General features: G+C 54.1%; 1 protein-coding gene across 1 annotated transcript in view; it reads left to right on the forward strand.

The window, feature by feature from the left end:
* DSCAML1 (DS cell adhesion molecule like 1) overlaps positions 1–15,878 on the forward strand; it is a 352,019-nt gene that overhangs the window by 291,123 nt on the left and 45,018 nt on the right. The window contains exons 12-14 of the mRNA XM_068555005.1: positions 10,517–10,716; positions 11,315–11,411; positions 12,016–12,144. Coding sequence (XP_068411106.1) covers positions 10,517–10,716; positions 11,315–11,411; positions 12,016–12,144 — 426 coding nt within the window. The remainder of the gene's footprint in view (positions 1–10,516; positions 10,717–11,314; positions 11,412–12,015; positions 12,145–15,878) is intronic.

Consider the following 15,878-nt stretch of genomic DNA (forward strand, 5'->3'; position numbering starts at 1 on the left):
GAGCTACAGCAACTGAGTTGAGTCGTTGAAACAGAGACCTATGACCTGCGAAGCTTAAGCTATGTACTGTGGGTCCTTTTCAGAAAAAGTTTGGTGACTCCAGCTCTAGGGTATTCACAGTAATGACCCCTAAATTCTACCTTCCAAGTAATTAAAGAAAGATGGTGGTGTCTCCTTTTGTCTCTGAAAGGATTCTGATATTCAGGGTCATTTCAGAGTTGAGTGTTTTCTCATCTCTAAGATGGGAATAAAAATACGACCCACCTCCTAGGGTTGTGGGGTGGATTTAATGAAATAATTCATGTAAAGCATTAACCAGGGTGCCTGGCACATAATGAGCATTCAATAAACACTAGCTGTTTTCATTATCACTATCACTTTTCTGAGATTCTGGGCAGAGTAGAAGACCAGAGGCCGTGGAGGACCAAGTCCCACCCTCATGTGAGAATACTACCCCCACCTCCCGGGCCCCGACCCTGTGCTTATGCTCCTTGGCAAGCAGTCAAGAGAGGGACTGACTGATCCATTTTATGGCTGGAGAAAGCAAGACCTGGTGAGTTTGAGGGTCTCAGCTGGGCCCACCGTGCAGCAGAAACAGGGCTGCAGTCCAAGTCTCAAAGGCCCCATAGTTGTCGATGACCCGCGTCCCGCCCCCTTCACACATACACTGTTTGTCGGTTCTGCTCCCCACGTGCACAGGCATTGGACAGCTAGGGTCCCCTGGCACCTCCCCACCAGCTCTCAGAGCCGAGGCTGATTTCTTCCATGGAATTTGAATTAATCTCATGCTTCAGGTGGAGCTTGGCTAATCAGGGGAGACAAGAAGCCGAAGTGGGTGCAATCAAATTAACAACGCTAGGCCCTGGCTCTTTAAGAAGGAAAAAACAAAGCAGGCACCAGAAGGCACCCCCAACACCAGCCCTTCCCCAGGGCAAGCCTGGAGCCGGCTGCCAGGGCTGAGCGCAAAGAGCTTCTCCCACCCACCCCGCCCCTCCCCAGGCGACCACCCCACATGCCAACAATGCCCCTTTGTGGCAGCTTATCTCACACTGCCAAACAGGGCTGCGGTTCTTGTCAGGATCTTGTTAACAAGGAGCAGAGACACAAGCCTTTGGAGGGAGGGAGGGGAGTGGGCTGAGTTGGGGGGAAGGAGGGGCCCACTCACCTCAGATGGGTGCCTGGAATCCTTTTGGAAACAAAAGGAGATGAGAGCCTCTGAGCTGGGAGGTTCCCTTCTCCCATGGCAAGGTGGTGTGCAGAGCTCTCTAGAGCCTTCAGGGCACGCGCTGTCCCCTGGAAAAGCCTCTCCCAAAGGCAAGGAGGAGGACATCCAGAAAAGCATTTTAGCGTGCCAGAGAAAGCATCCTTTTTAGCAAAAAACTCTACGAGACTCTTGGAGAGATTTCAGTTAGACTCTCAGAAGGACTTCCTGAGACAGTCAAGTCCCGTCCTTAAGGTTGGTGAAGAACACCATGACTTTGCTGCCCTTCTTCCAACCTTATCGGCCTTGAGGTTGTCCTGCCTGAGGCAGAGAAAGGACCAGAGGGATATCCACTTGAATGGGGATGGAAGAGGAGGGTCATCCAGCACTAGGGTTCTTCCCTCAGACCCTGTGGAAAGCTCCTCAACCCCCTCCCCCCAGGCCACCCACCTAGAAGAGCAGAACAGCCTCACCCCTTGTTGTCCGGGTTCCCAGACCAATCTGCTTCACCCCCAGTTTGGCTGTATTTCTCTTCAGAGAAGCTGGACTTTTTGCACCCCCATTCTGCTCCCCTGCCTCCTGCCCTTCTCTGACCAGTGTCACATCATGGCTAAAACCACAGATGCCCTGAATCCTGGCTCTGCTGCCTACTAGCTGTGTGACCTTGGGCAACTTGCTTCTCTAAGCCTCAGTTTCCCCATCTGTAAAGTGGGAATAAAAACAGGGTCGTTCTGAAGATTAAATGAGTTACCGCACGTAAAGGAATACAGAATAGTGCCTGCAAATAGTAAGCCGGCAATAATGTGAACTTCTAGGATTATCATACACCGGTGCCCACGAATGGGGTTAAGAAGTACCCCAGGCTTCCTTTTGGAATGCAGCATTCCACACCTCTTTCCCATTTTATCAGGCCTCTCCCAACAGCTGGTGGCATTCATGTCCTTCTTCTTCCACGTCCTCCTTCCCGCACACACTGCTCTCCTCCTTTGGGTATTCGTAACTGAATCTTCCCTCCCTGGTGACTCGGGGACTGTCAGAAACACCACCTGAGCTCCAATCATCAGGCAGAAGAGAGGGAGGGGGACAGAGACAGAGAAGGCCCGACTCACCGCCCCCCTAACTCCTGCCCCCAGCCCCAGCTGGCCCTGGACTGGCCTCCTGCCCCACCGGCCCAGCCCTCCAGTTCTCAGCCTCCTACACTGCCCCCAGGATTCCTCCACATCGTGTCATTCCCACCCAGCTTCCTACTTTCGGGACAAAGCCCAAGGTGGGAGAACAGTCCACCAGGCAGAAGGAGAAGGCTGGATGAAAGCAGAGGAAAGGGCGCTGGTGAATTGTCAAGGGGACTTGGGGCTGCTGCTTCTTGCCGCTCACCAGCTGTGTGACTTTAGACAAAACACTTAGCCTCTCTGAGCCTCCATTTCCTCACTGATACTCTGGGGGCTAAAAGCCCCCAGGCTACCTCCTTAACAGGAATGAAGCTCCTGATAAAGGATGTTCTGGTGTTCTGTAAACTGCAAAGATCAGCCCACCCCAGCTTATGGGTGGGATCCCAGAGAAGAGGGAAGCTGGAGCGGTAAAGGAGGGGCCAAGTAGGTGCAGAGTTTATAATCCCCATGGCTGGGTCTAGGGGCCCTAGAACTCCATCCCCAATCCTGGGGGTTGGTCAGAAAGTCTGTGGATGCTCGGGGTGTGGGGGGGGGGAGTGAGGAAGCAGAGCTGTCTTGTGGTGTTTTAAAAATCTATCAGCCTCTCACATCAAATTAAAATGTAAATAGCAGCTGGTCCAGGCAGGACCTGGGGGTGACAGGAGCCGGCCTGCGAGTAATTTCACAGACGTGAACCAGTTACATCGGATTCTGACAACTGTCTTGTTTCTGAAATTGATTTCCTCTCCCCTCCGCTTGCTGCCCCAGGAGGGCCCTGGAGCAAGGGGCGGGGGTGAATCCACTGTGGAGGCTGGTGCCTTTCTCCTCTCTGTGGCTCCAGCCTATAAAGCCCCATTGGATCCAGGAGGAGGAAATCTGGGAATTCTGCAGGGCTATAAGGCCGTGGCCTGCAAGCCAGAGGCCCAGCGAGGCTCCTTCCTGCCCTGGAGTGAGTCTGTGGACCAGGGCAGGCTGCCCCAGGGCACTGGGAGAGCCTGCCTTCTTTCCACAAAATCATGCTAAGTCCTGAACACGGATGCTTCTGCCCTGGAGTCTCACAGTCAGAGCCAAGGACACTGCAGTGTGACATGTGCCGTGCCAGGGACACTCGATGCCCAGAGGAGGCAGAGGTATCTCTGGAGGCAGAGGAGGCAGAGGTATGCCCAGAGGTATCTGCAGTGATATGGGGTGTCAGGGAAGGGCCCTGGGAGTCATCAGGAAGCCCCTTAGGGTTCGACCAGAATTTGCCCCAATTTGGCCATGTGCAGTGCCGGCGCTATACCAAGTACCGGGGTTGTAAAGCTTTGAATAAGACTGGCCCACAGAGAAAAAAAGTGACTTTGGTGTAAATGGGAAGAAGTTGAGGAAGTTAGAGCATAAAGAACGTAGGAGGATTCAAGCAGCTCAGCAGGTGCCACCTGGCTTTGCAAGACCTATTTTGGCAAATCTGGCATATGTGGCCATGCGTCAGAGTGGACTTTGTTGGGAGTCCTATATTTACCAGTACCATGGGGTCAAAAGTGGGCCGAGATGAAGTTGCTGATCCAGACCCTTCGAGGGTGGGCACGAGCAGGAACCAGGAGCCGTCATGTATCCTGAGACTGCAGTCACCTGAACTCATGTAGAAGAGATGCCAGCTCCTTCCTCCCTCTGTGGCTGCCTCCCTCTGTGTGTGTGTGTGTATGTGTGTCTGGTAATAAAAAAAAAAAAAAAAAAAAAGACTGGCCCAGCTCACCCCAGGACCTTCCACAGGACCCCAGGGAAGAGCCCACCCTCCCCACCTAAAGGAGCTGTGTTGGAAGGAGCTATGTATTAAGGGGCAGCTCACACCCACTTGGGTCTCCTTGATGCCCTTAAGCCCAGCCCCTCCCTGTTCCCAAGTCCCCAGAGAATCTCTTACTGCACCCCTCTTTGTAAAAAGAAATTAGGTTTCCCTGGCTGCTAATTGAATTACACTGCAGGAAAGCAGAGAAGTTGTATCTCATTAAAGCCTCCTGTGTCCTACTGGAGCGCTGTGTTGCCTTTGCGGCTGCTGTTAGCACTTGTCACGCAGAACTCAGCCCTGTGCGTACAGCCCCCGCCCCCTCCCTGGCTCTCCTGCCCCTGCCCCTAAAGCTGCAGTCCCTGACACCTGCCCTAGGAGAGGCCTGCCGAGGCTGCCCACCATAGAGAAGCCACGGCGTTTTGCTGACAACCAAATTCCATTTCCCAAAGCCAGATTCTTTGTGCATGCGTGGCAGACAGACAGCCAGCCAGAGGTGGCCAGCCCCTACAGTAGGGCAGGCTTAAAGAGGGAAAAACTGCCTTCTGGAAGCTTCAGTTTCCTCATGTGAAAAGTGGGGATAGTAAGACTTACTTCTCATGGTTGTTTTTGGGGAAGGCCAGTAAGCAGTGAACCAAGAGGCCAAGGCGTCCAGCAGACTGCCTGCTCCATCAGGGGCATTGTGGGCACAGGATGGCCAGGGTGCTTGGTCAAGAAATACATCGGGACCCAGGCTTTGGAGCTGGGGAATAATAACAGTACCTACCCGCATGACTTAATTCATGTAAAGTACTAGAACACTGCCAGCACATGGTACATGGGAAGTTCCCAGTAAAAGGTAACCATAAAAGTGTGTGTGTGTGTGTCTGTGTGTGTGTATGTGTGTGTGTAGAGGGAGGGTGCACTTATGTGACGCAGGGCTGTGAGTAGATATGTGTTAGACAATCACATCAGGATATCGACATGCAATTGACTATTGCATCAGGCTACCTGTGTATGACACCACGTGTGAGTTTACGGTAAGGGTGTCAGAGTGTAGGCTGTGAGGGTGACTGTGTTTGTGACTGTCCGTTGGGGGTGTTTTTGACATTGCCTCTGTGTGTGTGTGTGTGCGCACGTGCATCTGTGCTCCTGCAGGTGACCGCACACGAACATCTCTCTAGGGAATTCCTGGGGTCTGCCTTCAACCCAGGAAGCGCTCTGGAGCACAGCCAGGTCTCGGTGCAGTGAGGATTCACCTATGTTTACCACTGTGATTCAGGGGAGCAGAGCGACTTTGTGGTCCAGAGCAAGAAGCAAGAGAGAGATGGAGGGAAGAGGAGAGCAGATAGGGCAGGCACCTGCTGCCCTGGGCTCCCCTCTATTAGGGGGCTGCCTTGTTAAGTACAGCAGCCAGGAGGGCGGAGGCCCCTGGTCTGTGGGCTCAGGAGGGCACCCAGGCCCTTGGAGGCCTGGACAGGGTCTGGGGAGAGGCACAGTGACACAGTCCCCTGTTCTGGCATTGACAGGCAGACTGCGTAGGGCAGGACGAAAAGAGGAAGCAGGTCCTCTGCTTCTTGCCCAGGATGAGGGGCTGAAGACTCCTGTACGCACGAAGAGTACGCTCACAGAATCCTCCCATAACAATGAGCCAGATTCCCAGACCATCTTTCCTCTCTCCTGAGACCCGGACACCCGCAGGGGCCCAAAGACATGGAATCTTCTCTGCGCTGCCCTGGAATCTTCTCCACACTGCCCAGGTGGTCTAGTGTGGGGCGCTCCCTGCCTCCACTGCAGCCCTTTCCCTAAACAGCCAAAACTACTGGGAAATTCCTTCTTAGGCCAAACAGGAGGTCTGCCTTCCCCCTTTAGGAGAGCTGTTGAGCCATGTCCCACCCACTCCCTGTAAGTTACACGCTCCCAGTTTGCAGCCACGCTTCAAATGGCATGGCTTGAAGTCTGTCCATCTTCCTGGTCGCACTCCAGCTTGTCAACGTCCTCCATCAAGTAGAGAGCCCAGAACGAGACATGATGTTTCACGAGTAATTTGGAGCTTGTCATTCTATGTTCTGAAGACCTGGGCGCTAGTTCTCCTGGCATCAGTTCACCTTCCACCATTAGCGTTAGAGCTTCATACGTTATGTATCGCCTCTCCCATCTGTCCACTTTTAAGAAGTGTTGCTGTGTATTAGTATGACCGGGGCACACCACTTCCCTGCGTGGCCTCAGTTTCTTCATTTGTAAAACGAAGGGTCTGGGTAGATGATCTATACCTGTGCCCTGCAATAGAAACAAAATGCAAGCCACCTATGTAATTTAAAATCTTCTAGTTGTCACATGTTCAAAAAAGTAAAAAGAAACAGGTGAGATTCACTGTGATAGTATATTTTATGTAACCCAATATATCTAAAATATTAACATGTAATCAACGTAAAATTATTAAGGAGCTATTTCACATTCTTTCTTTTTCTTCCTGTGTTTTTGAAATCCAGTGTGTACTTTACAGTCACAGGACATCTCAGTTTGGACTGGCCACGTTTCTAGTGGCCAATAGCCGCGTGTGGCTAGTAGCTACTATACTGAACGTTATGTGGGCTCTGCAACTCTAGGACTCTGTGATTCTGTAAAATAGATGGCGAGTAACATCTTAAGGTGTGCGTGCATTTATCTGATGCTTTCCTTGGAACAGGAGAGGAGCATGAGACGCTTGGGGTGGGAATAGTACCCATAATGAGCCTGAGGCTCGGAGAAGTCAAGTAGCCTGTATTAAAGACCACATAGCTGGGTAGAAACACGTCCGTCTGGCCCCCAAGCTCTTCAAGCTGGGTGGGGTCCACAGAAGCAGTCTCTTCTTCTTCACAGATGAGCTCACCTGAACCTGCCCTGAGCTGCAGGGCTGTGAGGAGAACATCGGGTTCTGCTGCATGCTGTTTGCCATAACAATGGTGAAGGGAGCCCACACCCCTGGCCCCAGGTGTGGTTAATACTCAGGGCTGAAGGACCAAGTGGGCTCTTGAGGCCCTGTTGTCTCTGGTTGCCCCTGTGTCTGTCTCTTTGAACAAACCTGATTGGGAAGACCCTGTGAGGTGGGACTGGCATGTATGAATGCACAGGTTGTGCACTGCTCAAAGTTACATAGCCTAAGGGGCAAGTAAAGTCTGGAACCCAGTCCCTGCTCCACTGGCCAAGCTCTGGCTCCCAGCACCATGTTGCCTCCAGCCAGAGGGGTGCCTTTATAATTCACACACAGGCCCTGGACAGGCTAGTACAGCCCTACCTGGAGAGCAAAACAGGGATGAGCTGCCAGTTTCTCACTCCGGTGCAGAGCCTTGAGGTCCTCCTACCAAAGAAAGACTCATCATTTCCCCTTCCTTCTCCGGACCTGTGACCTACGCTGAGGCTTGATCCTGCCCCCATCCCCCTTCACACACGCGTGCATGCGCACGCACCACCCCACCCCCCGGCATGAACGCCCCCGGCTCGTCTGTGGCCTCAGCGGCGGCCTCTTGAGAGCTAGACCTCCTCTTCCCCAGGAAGGCCTAAGGGCTCAGGCCAGGCAAGGGTGCCAGGCCCCAGTCTCTGACCATTCACTTCGTGGGGAGCAGAAACAGTTCATGCGCCCCTCCCGCCACATCCCGGCATTTCAATCCTCCAGGAAAAATGCAGGCTTCTGCAATGCAAGGCCCGACTTGTTGATGTAAAATCTTACTCTGTATTCCACCCAGGTTTATACGAGTGAATTATGCAAATCTTTGATAGAAAAATATTCCTCCGCACATCCTTGAGAGTGTAAAACCTTAGTCAATAATTCATACTCGCGTGTCTCTGACTGCAGGCTTTTTCTTCATTATAACTTGCACCTCGTTATTTGTGTTCCGCGTTTTATTGTATATTGGTGTGATGCCGTGCATTGTAAAATTTATCTGCTTCATTATATGATGAGCCGGGGCTGGGGATTGTGCTGAGATGCTGGTGCAGGGGCCAGGAGCCAGAGCTGCCCTCAGGATCCAGTCCCACATGACAGAAGGCAGAGGAGGTAGCTGGCTGCATGGTGACTTCGGGGAATGCCAGAAACCACCCTTCATCCCCCAAACCTGTTCCAGATGTCCCCTCGCCCACTGCCTGGCGTCTCAGGTCACACTATTACAGCTCCATGCCTCCCTTCCTTTCTCCAAAGGCTTATTTGTCCTTAGAAGTCAGAGGACCCTGGAGAGTTTGCTGGGAAGAATGTTGTCTGAGTAGGTGTTTAAAACTGGAGGGGAGGAAATTCCCTGGCGGTCCAGTGGTCAGGACTCTGAGCTCTCACTGCAGGGGGCCCAGGTTCAATCCGTGGTCAGGGAACTAAGATCCCGCAAGCCAAGCAGGCAGCCAAAAACAAAACAAAACAAAACTGGAGGGGAGAAAAATCCTGAGGATGCTAGGAGGGAAAGAAAGGGGCATCCACAGAAGGGAGCAGGGATGCGGTGCCCCAGAGGGGAGCCTCCGGGGTGGGGGGGGGGGTGTGTGTAAAGAGAGAGAAGACAGAGCATCCTCTTGTCCCATGGCCCAAGCAGGCCAGTGAGGGGGTTCTGTTGAGCTGGCTCTCTACTCTGCAGAACTCAGTGTGAGCAGGGGTCCTTCCCGCAATGCGGGGGTGGGAAATGCTGTCTGATTCTTGCAGTCAACCACAGCGCCCCCTAATGTGTGTACTCCAGCGTGGCTCATGGGCACTCCTCTGGAGATGAGAGCCCTGGGGACCTGTACTCTAAGAGGCAAGGTTTCCCAGGAAAGTGGTGAGGAAATGGCGAGGACAAGGACAGTCCTCCAGCTGCATCAGATCTCTTATCTCTCTGGGATCTGCCCTGCACATCGCTGCCTCTGAGCCTTTGCTCCAGCAGTTTCCACCGCTTAGGGTACCCTTTCTCCCCATGTGTATCCTGCCACGTCAGATGGTGAGCACTTCTCCTAGCACAGTGCTTAGCAATCTTTCCTGGAACTGCTGTTGTGTTGTCTCTTCTCACCACTGCAGCGAAGCTCCCTGAGATTGGGTTTGTCCTGCTCACTGTTGGTTCCAGAACCCAGCATAAGGTCTGGCACCTAGTAGGTGCTCCATCAATGCTCGTTGAATGGCTGGGTGATGCCTTCCCCGACACTCCTCCACCAAAATTAATTTCTCCTGATACCTCCTTGAAAAACTCATCAGATTTTCCTTATTTTCATGTTGCTCGCACAGGTGCCTACCTCCCCCTCCCCTTCCCCCCTCCTCCCAGGAGGCAAGGACCCCGTCTCCCCCAAGCCTGGCACCATGCCGCGTAATGGCATAGGTGCTGGATGCATGTTTGTTGAATTGATGGGGGAAAAAGGGGACAGGATGTCACTGGCCCGAGACCATCTTTCCCTCTGCCCCACCCTCCTCCTGCTGCCCATGGTGCTCGGGCCTAGAGGAGGGTCAGGATTGAGATGCCTCTTGTCAGGGCAGTGGGTGGGCTCTCCTGATGGCCAGCCAGGGCCTTGGTTGTTTCATGACGATTTTCTCAGGTCATTGGTTGGGGGACGGGGGATGGGGGAACCTATTAGTGGGCTTGACGGTTCTTAACTACGGTGCTGCTAGCCAGGGTTTTCTGTTGCATTTTGTTTGGAAGAACAGGAGAGTTTCTCAGCTGTCTGGGAGGGCCCTGCTGCCTAGAAGCAGGGGGTAAACCAGCTGACCGCTGTGGAGAGAGCTCGAGCCACGGACACAAAGCAGAGGCACCAGGCGTGTAACCCAGGGTCCACAGACCTCCCCGCCAAAGGTGCATGGATCCAATTCAAGGGGTCCATGAATTTGGGCTGGGGTAAAATGGCATCTTTTTTTTCACTAACTTCTAACTGAAATTTTGTACTTCTTCCATTTTGAGCGTAAGCAACGAACCACAGCAGTAGCAGCACCTGTGACTGTGACCAATAGGTATTTTCATATCACAGCCCTGGCAGATATCTCAAAATATCATTTGTGCTCATCACTATTACAAAATCGTTCTAATACAATCCAGCACTAGATCTTATTTCATAAAGAGGAATACAGAACATATATTCTGTGATATACTGTATCAAATGTTTGCTTTTGAATGTTCATATTGGTATAACCATACTTCAGCATATCTGGTTTCCTTTGTCATTTTATGTATATTATGCATTTTAAAAGATTCTGAAAAGGGATCCACGGAATATCAGAACCCCTGGTGAAGAGAGAGGCTACCCCGGTCGTGGGTGGGCTGGGGAGAAAGGGACAGGCAGTGGGGTTTTCTGTACCCTCCCCCAACCGTTACTAGACCCTCTCCCTGGGGCTGAGGTGCTCTGTGGGGAGGGGCAGCGGGGGGGCGGGGCCTCGGCGCTGGGCACGTGCTCTCCCCTGGCTGGCCTCCCCTCCCCCTCACTGGGACCTCCTGCGCCTCCTCCCCTCCCCAGTCCCGGCCATGATCACCTCCCACCCCAACACCACCATCGCCATCAAGGGCCACGCCAAGGAGCTCAACTGCACGGCGCGGGGAGAGCGGCCCATCATCATCCGCTGGGAGAAGGGGGACACGGTCATCGACCCCGACCGCGTCATGCGGTATGCCATCGCCACCAAGGACAACGGCGACGAAGTTGTCTCCACGCTGAAGGTGAGCACCCACGCCCCAGTCTCAGAAAGTGGGGAGCCCGTAGCTATTGCATCTGTATCCAAAGGAGGTAAATGGGGAGTCTGGGAGCCCCTCCTCCACCCCAAAAAGTACCTCTCCTTTTCCCTCCTTCATCCACCAACCTCTGCCTTAGAACCTCACTCTATCCCCTTTCTGACAACTGCTCACCTTTAAATGTGTGGAATCCCCAGCCCCTCCCTCCCAGGACACCCCCAGCCCCTCCTTCCCTCCCCCCAGGATGCCCTCAACCCTCTCCCTCCCTCCTGGACCCCCTCAGCCCCTCCCTCTATCCTGGGTCCCCCCCCTCAGCCCCTCCCTCTATCCTGGACCCCCTCAGCCCCTCCCTCTTTTGGAACTCCTCAGCTGGCCTCCCTGCAGGGACTCTTCCACACTTCCATCCTCTGAACTTTCTGGAAAGAGGAGCCCTTGACAAGCCCCTGGTGGGTCCCCTCCCAGAAGAAGGTGGCCTTGCTGATCCCTGGCTAGATGGGCCCCATTCAGCAGACCAGCTCTAAAAGACTCTCCCCATTCCTCCCTCTCTCCCTGCCGCCGCCCTCTGCCCCTGCTGGCCGCCTCCCAGCTCAAGCCTGCTGACCGTGGGGACTCTGTGTTCTTCAGCTGCCATGCCATCAACTCGTACGGGGAGGACCGGGGCTTGATCCAACTCACGGTGCAAGGTACCTCACCTGCCCCACGCCCCCAGCCCCTTCCCCTGGGAGCCCAGCGCTCACTGCCAACTCCCCTCAGGAGCAGGGACACCACCCACATCTAGTGGAGGCTGACGGGAAACAGCTCTGAGGAAAGCCTCCATCCACCCTCCCTCCTGCCCAGAGTGGGGTGATGGGGTCTTTCCAGGCACACTGCATACAGCGAGGTTTGCAATGGCTGCAGCCCCTGTGGAGCATTCTGCTGCTCCCAAAGTGGGGGGCCTGGATTTGTGGGCACAGACCCTACAGGAGGTGTGGGAAGGGAAAGTCAAGCTGGGAAAAGTTGGGAGCTCTGCATGGGGGAAAGTAGGCTGTCAGCTCCGAGGAAAGGGGCTAAGGAAGAGAGGGGAGCAGAGCAGGAACCGAGCAGGCCCCCCTCTGCCTCTGAGCCCTGCTGCCGGGCACCCTTCACCCCCTCCTGCCTTGCCTGAACTCCAGGGCTCAGGGCCCTTGGGTGGATCACAGGTGACACGGATCCCGCAGGGCAGATCCCTGGTCCTCTGTAGGGGTCGGCAGGAGGCCAAGCTCTCTGCTGCCATCCTCACTTCTGCCCCCTTCCCCTGCCACCCCCCAGAACCCCCCGACCCCCCAGAGCTGGAGATCCGGGAGGTGAAGGCCCGGAGCATGAACCTGCGCTGGACCCAGCGATTTGACGGGAACAGCATTATCACGGGCTTTGACATTGAATACAAGAACAAATCAGGTGGGTGAGGGCTGGGCCTGCCGTGACCCCTTGCACCATGTGCCGGGACGGCGCCCCTCTGTGGGACAGCCCCTGGGTGTCAGGGCTGCCCAACTGAGGCAGACACACAAGCCCCTGTGTCTTCCAAAGGGAGGAACATTGGTCAGGTTAGGAACCCTGGGGGCAAACGGAGGGACCCTCAGTTGATGGGGAGGGGATGTCAGCCCCTTTTTCCCAAGACTGTCCCTGGGCAGGTCCATAGGGTGGTCTGATTTAAAGCAACTTAAAGGCCCTGAGCCAGGGGGCTATGGGCTGTATCTGTGGGGTCAGAGACATCACAGTTTCACTGGGTCATCTAGACACTCCTGGTTTGGGATGATGGGGATGCTTGGGAGTCAGAGAGCTGGTCCTTGCCAAGAATGAGTCACTGGGGGATGGGCGTCCCTGGAAAAGCATAGATCTAAGCGTCCTCCTCCAGGAAGCCCTCCCAGATCCCTCCCTCGGGACCCTAGCTAGCTCCTGAGGCTGCCCGCTGCTGTGAAGCCATGTAGAGCAGAGTGAACAATGGACCCCTAGGTCTCTGGGGAAACAAGGGACCCACAGTCATGTGGCAGGAATGGCAAGGAGGGGACAAGAGGCCTGGATAAGAGGCCAAGCCAAAAAAGAGCAATCATGTTTGTATCTGTGTGACTGTCTCTAGAAGGTACAGGCAGCAGGGCGCTGCCCCGAGCGGGCACCTGCGTGGCCCCAACGTAGGAGTGAGAGAACGAGAAACATGCTCCACCTTTTGGGTTCTCTCATACCTTCGGAATTCAAGACCATAAGCCCATATAAGCTTTTCAAAATAATTTTAAAATAAAACACAGGAGTAAGAGTCTGGAAAACTCAAGCCGCCCCAGCCCCCTTCTCCCACCAACTCCAACTCATCTTCCAGGTCTTAGCATAGATCCAAGGTTTTGTTTCCTCAGAAGCTTTCCAGACCCTTCCTCTCTTCCTTAGCATAGCACATGGTCATTGGCCAGCTGGCTGTCCCCTCCCCTAGAGTGACAGCACCTGGCGTAGCGTCCACAGAAAATCCTGAGCTGTATTCGCCTTTGAGAAGCCACTCTGTCTGGGGCACTGGGTTCGTCATCCTTGATACAGGTTTCGACAAGGAGGAGCCCTGCCCTCAGAAGCTCACAGTTCAGTTGGGGAGAAAAGTCAGCTCACAGCCAGCGCCCCTGGGAGGTCACTCTCAGTGCAGGAGGCGGGCCGTAGAGAGGAGGAGGGGCTGTGCCCACAGGGGTCGTCAGGGAAGCATCTCTCCGGTCCCTGTAGACGCTCCACTGAGCTGGGAGAAGATGGAAAGCGAACGGGCCTAGATTCAGGGAGACGGGAACGGCCGAGCCCCAGCAAGATGCAGTGCGCTCCAGGGCGCGGCACGTCTAGCAGAGGGTTCACAGACCCAGTTCCTGGTCAATAAGACTAAAGTGTGCTCTGGGCTCCAGGTTGGGGGAGGCGGGGGGGCTCTGGGCTGGGCTTTTACTTCCTTGGGGAAGGCCATTGAGAGCTACTAACAATGTCTGAGGTCCCAGAGAGAGAACTTGGCATGGCACCTTGAAAAGGGTCATCAGGTGTGAACAGGAAGGAGAGGTATCCAGAAGCTGAGTGAGCACGCTGCCGCAGCCCTGCATCCGGGACAGGTGATGAGCAGTGGCCGGGCCTCAGTGGAGGCAGAGGGCACGGGGAGGAGAGGAAGCCCACTGTGTTCATCTCACACCTCGGGGCTTCCCGAGTCTGGGCACAAGCTCCCCGGGAGCCAGAAAGATGGGCCAGCACCTCCCTGCCTGGCTGATATGGCTGGCAGGGCTCTGCTCCTGTCGGGGGCGGGGAGTGGATGCCTGGGCTGTCAGTCGGGCCCCTCCCCTATGGCTCCTTTTGACTGCCCCCCTGCCCTCCTCCCCCATGCTGCCCCGTTGCCCACCCGGCCCCCTCCACTGACCACCCTCTAATGTGTGGAAACCTTTCCTGGGGCACTGCTCAGCAGGGCGAAGCTGAGAACATCACACATCTGGAGAGCAGTGCAGAAGGAGAGGTGGGCAGGGAAGATGCTATTTTCAGAGCTCATCCACATCTTCCCCCAACCCCCTCTGGCTCTCCTGAAAGATGAGGAATGGCCATACCCCACCCCAGAGCCAGGATGGATGGCAAGGTGGAGAGGAGGGTAATGAAAACTCAACCTCAGACTCTCCCATCCACAAGGGCTTTGCACCTGTAAAAAAAAAAAAAAGCAAAATAAATCACAGGATCAAGAGCACAGAGAAGTTGGCTGGTCCTTTCTCCTGCCTTTAGGTGGGACTACTCCAGGCCACCCCACTCAGACGGGCATCTATCCTGGCACTTAGGAAAAGGAATCCCGTGGGAACTGCAGTGAATTACCATATTGGAGTCAGGCAGAGGCTGTGAGCACAGCACAGCTTCCTTGTCTGTGAGGGGGAAACAGTAATGCCTACCTTGTGGGATTGTTTTGAGGAATAAAGAGAAAGCATCTAGCATGGGGCTATAGTCAGCCTTTAAAAAATGTAAGTTCCTCTCCTCCTTCTAACTCAAATACTTCATGTGGCAATTTATAGTCCTGTGGGACTTGCAGGCTGAAATACGTGTCTGTCAGTCAGCAACATGTACTGAGTGCCAATAATTTTCTTGCAGAATCATGCACCAGCCATGTGGTAGGGAAAGAGAAAGAACAAGGAGACAGAGTGTTGCCCTTGGAGCTTACAATGCAGTTGGAGTGAGAATAAACACTGTGTACACACACTCGCATGCACATACATACACACACACACACACACACACACATACACGAAGGCACTTTCAGGACCATTACAAAGCACTATCCAATCACGTGTAATACACCACAAACTGAATTACGTGAGAACTGTAAAAGGTATCCTAGGGAACGGATGGATGACTCAAAGGAGGGAGGGGCATGTGTGCACATGCATGTGTATGTGTGTGTGTGTGTGTGTGTGTGTGTGTGTGTCTAAGTAGATCTTCTGCCTGCAGGTGGAATAGTAGAACAAGAACAATTCTCAAAGCAGAAGACTTGGGTTGACCAAGTGTCAGGGCTGTATGATCTTTAGCAAGCTACTTAAGGTCTTTGGGAATCTCTACCTATCAGTGGACACAATAACACATAATCCAAGGTGGCTGCAGGGATTACGTGAATGTGATGACTTATGTGCATGTGCCTAGCACAGAGCCTGACACAGAATAACCCTCCATGGGTCCCCATCCTGTGTCCCACTCTCCCTTCCCCTCTTCCTCTTGCCCCAGACCACACCCATCCCGGGTCTGGACCATCTGCCCCTGACCCCCTTCTGTGTTACAACTGTGCCTTTGCCAGGTTTTCTGCCATGTTGCTCATCATGCTAATTTTCCAAGGGAAATTACCAAGTCTGCCCTTTCTAAGCCATCCCGCTCACGCTGACTTCTCCTGGCCCCAGGCAGCAGAGTAATAATACATGAATGCTGAATGATAAATAGCACCATCCACACAAATTTATCAGATGGCGCCGTGCAGATTTAAAAATGCAGACACCACATTTCGCCCCTGTTTTCCAAGCAAGGAGCAGGGATGGGTTCTTTGAGGATGGCCCTCCAAGCCCAGAAGGCAGCCTCGTGGTGTGCGCCATCAGCCACCATGGGGCGAGCCAGCCCGATGTGGCGTGACGTTCTGTGTGAGCTGGAGTGGGGCTGTGAGAGGGTCTGGTGTC

This window comes from Eschrichtius robustus, chromosome 11 (assembly GCF_028021215.1).
Source record: "Eschrichtius robustus isolate mEscRob2 chromosome 11, mEscRob2.pri, whole genome shotgun sequence".
In the NCBI taxonomy this organism is placed as follows: Eukaryota; Metazoa; Chordata; class Mammalia; order Artiodactyla; family Eschrichtiidae; genus Eschrichtius; species Eschrichtius robustus.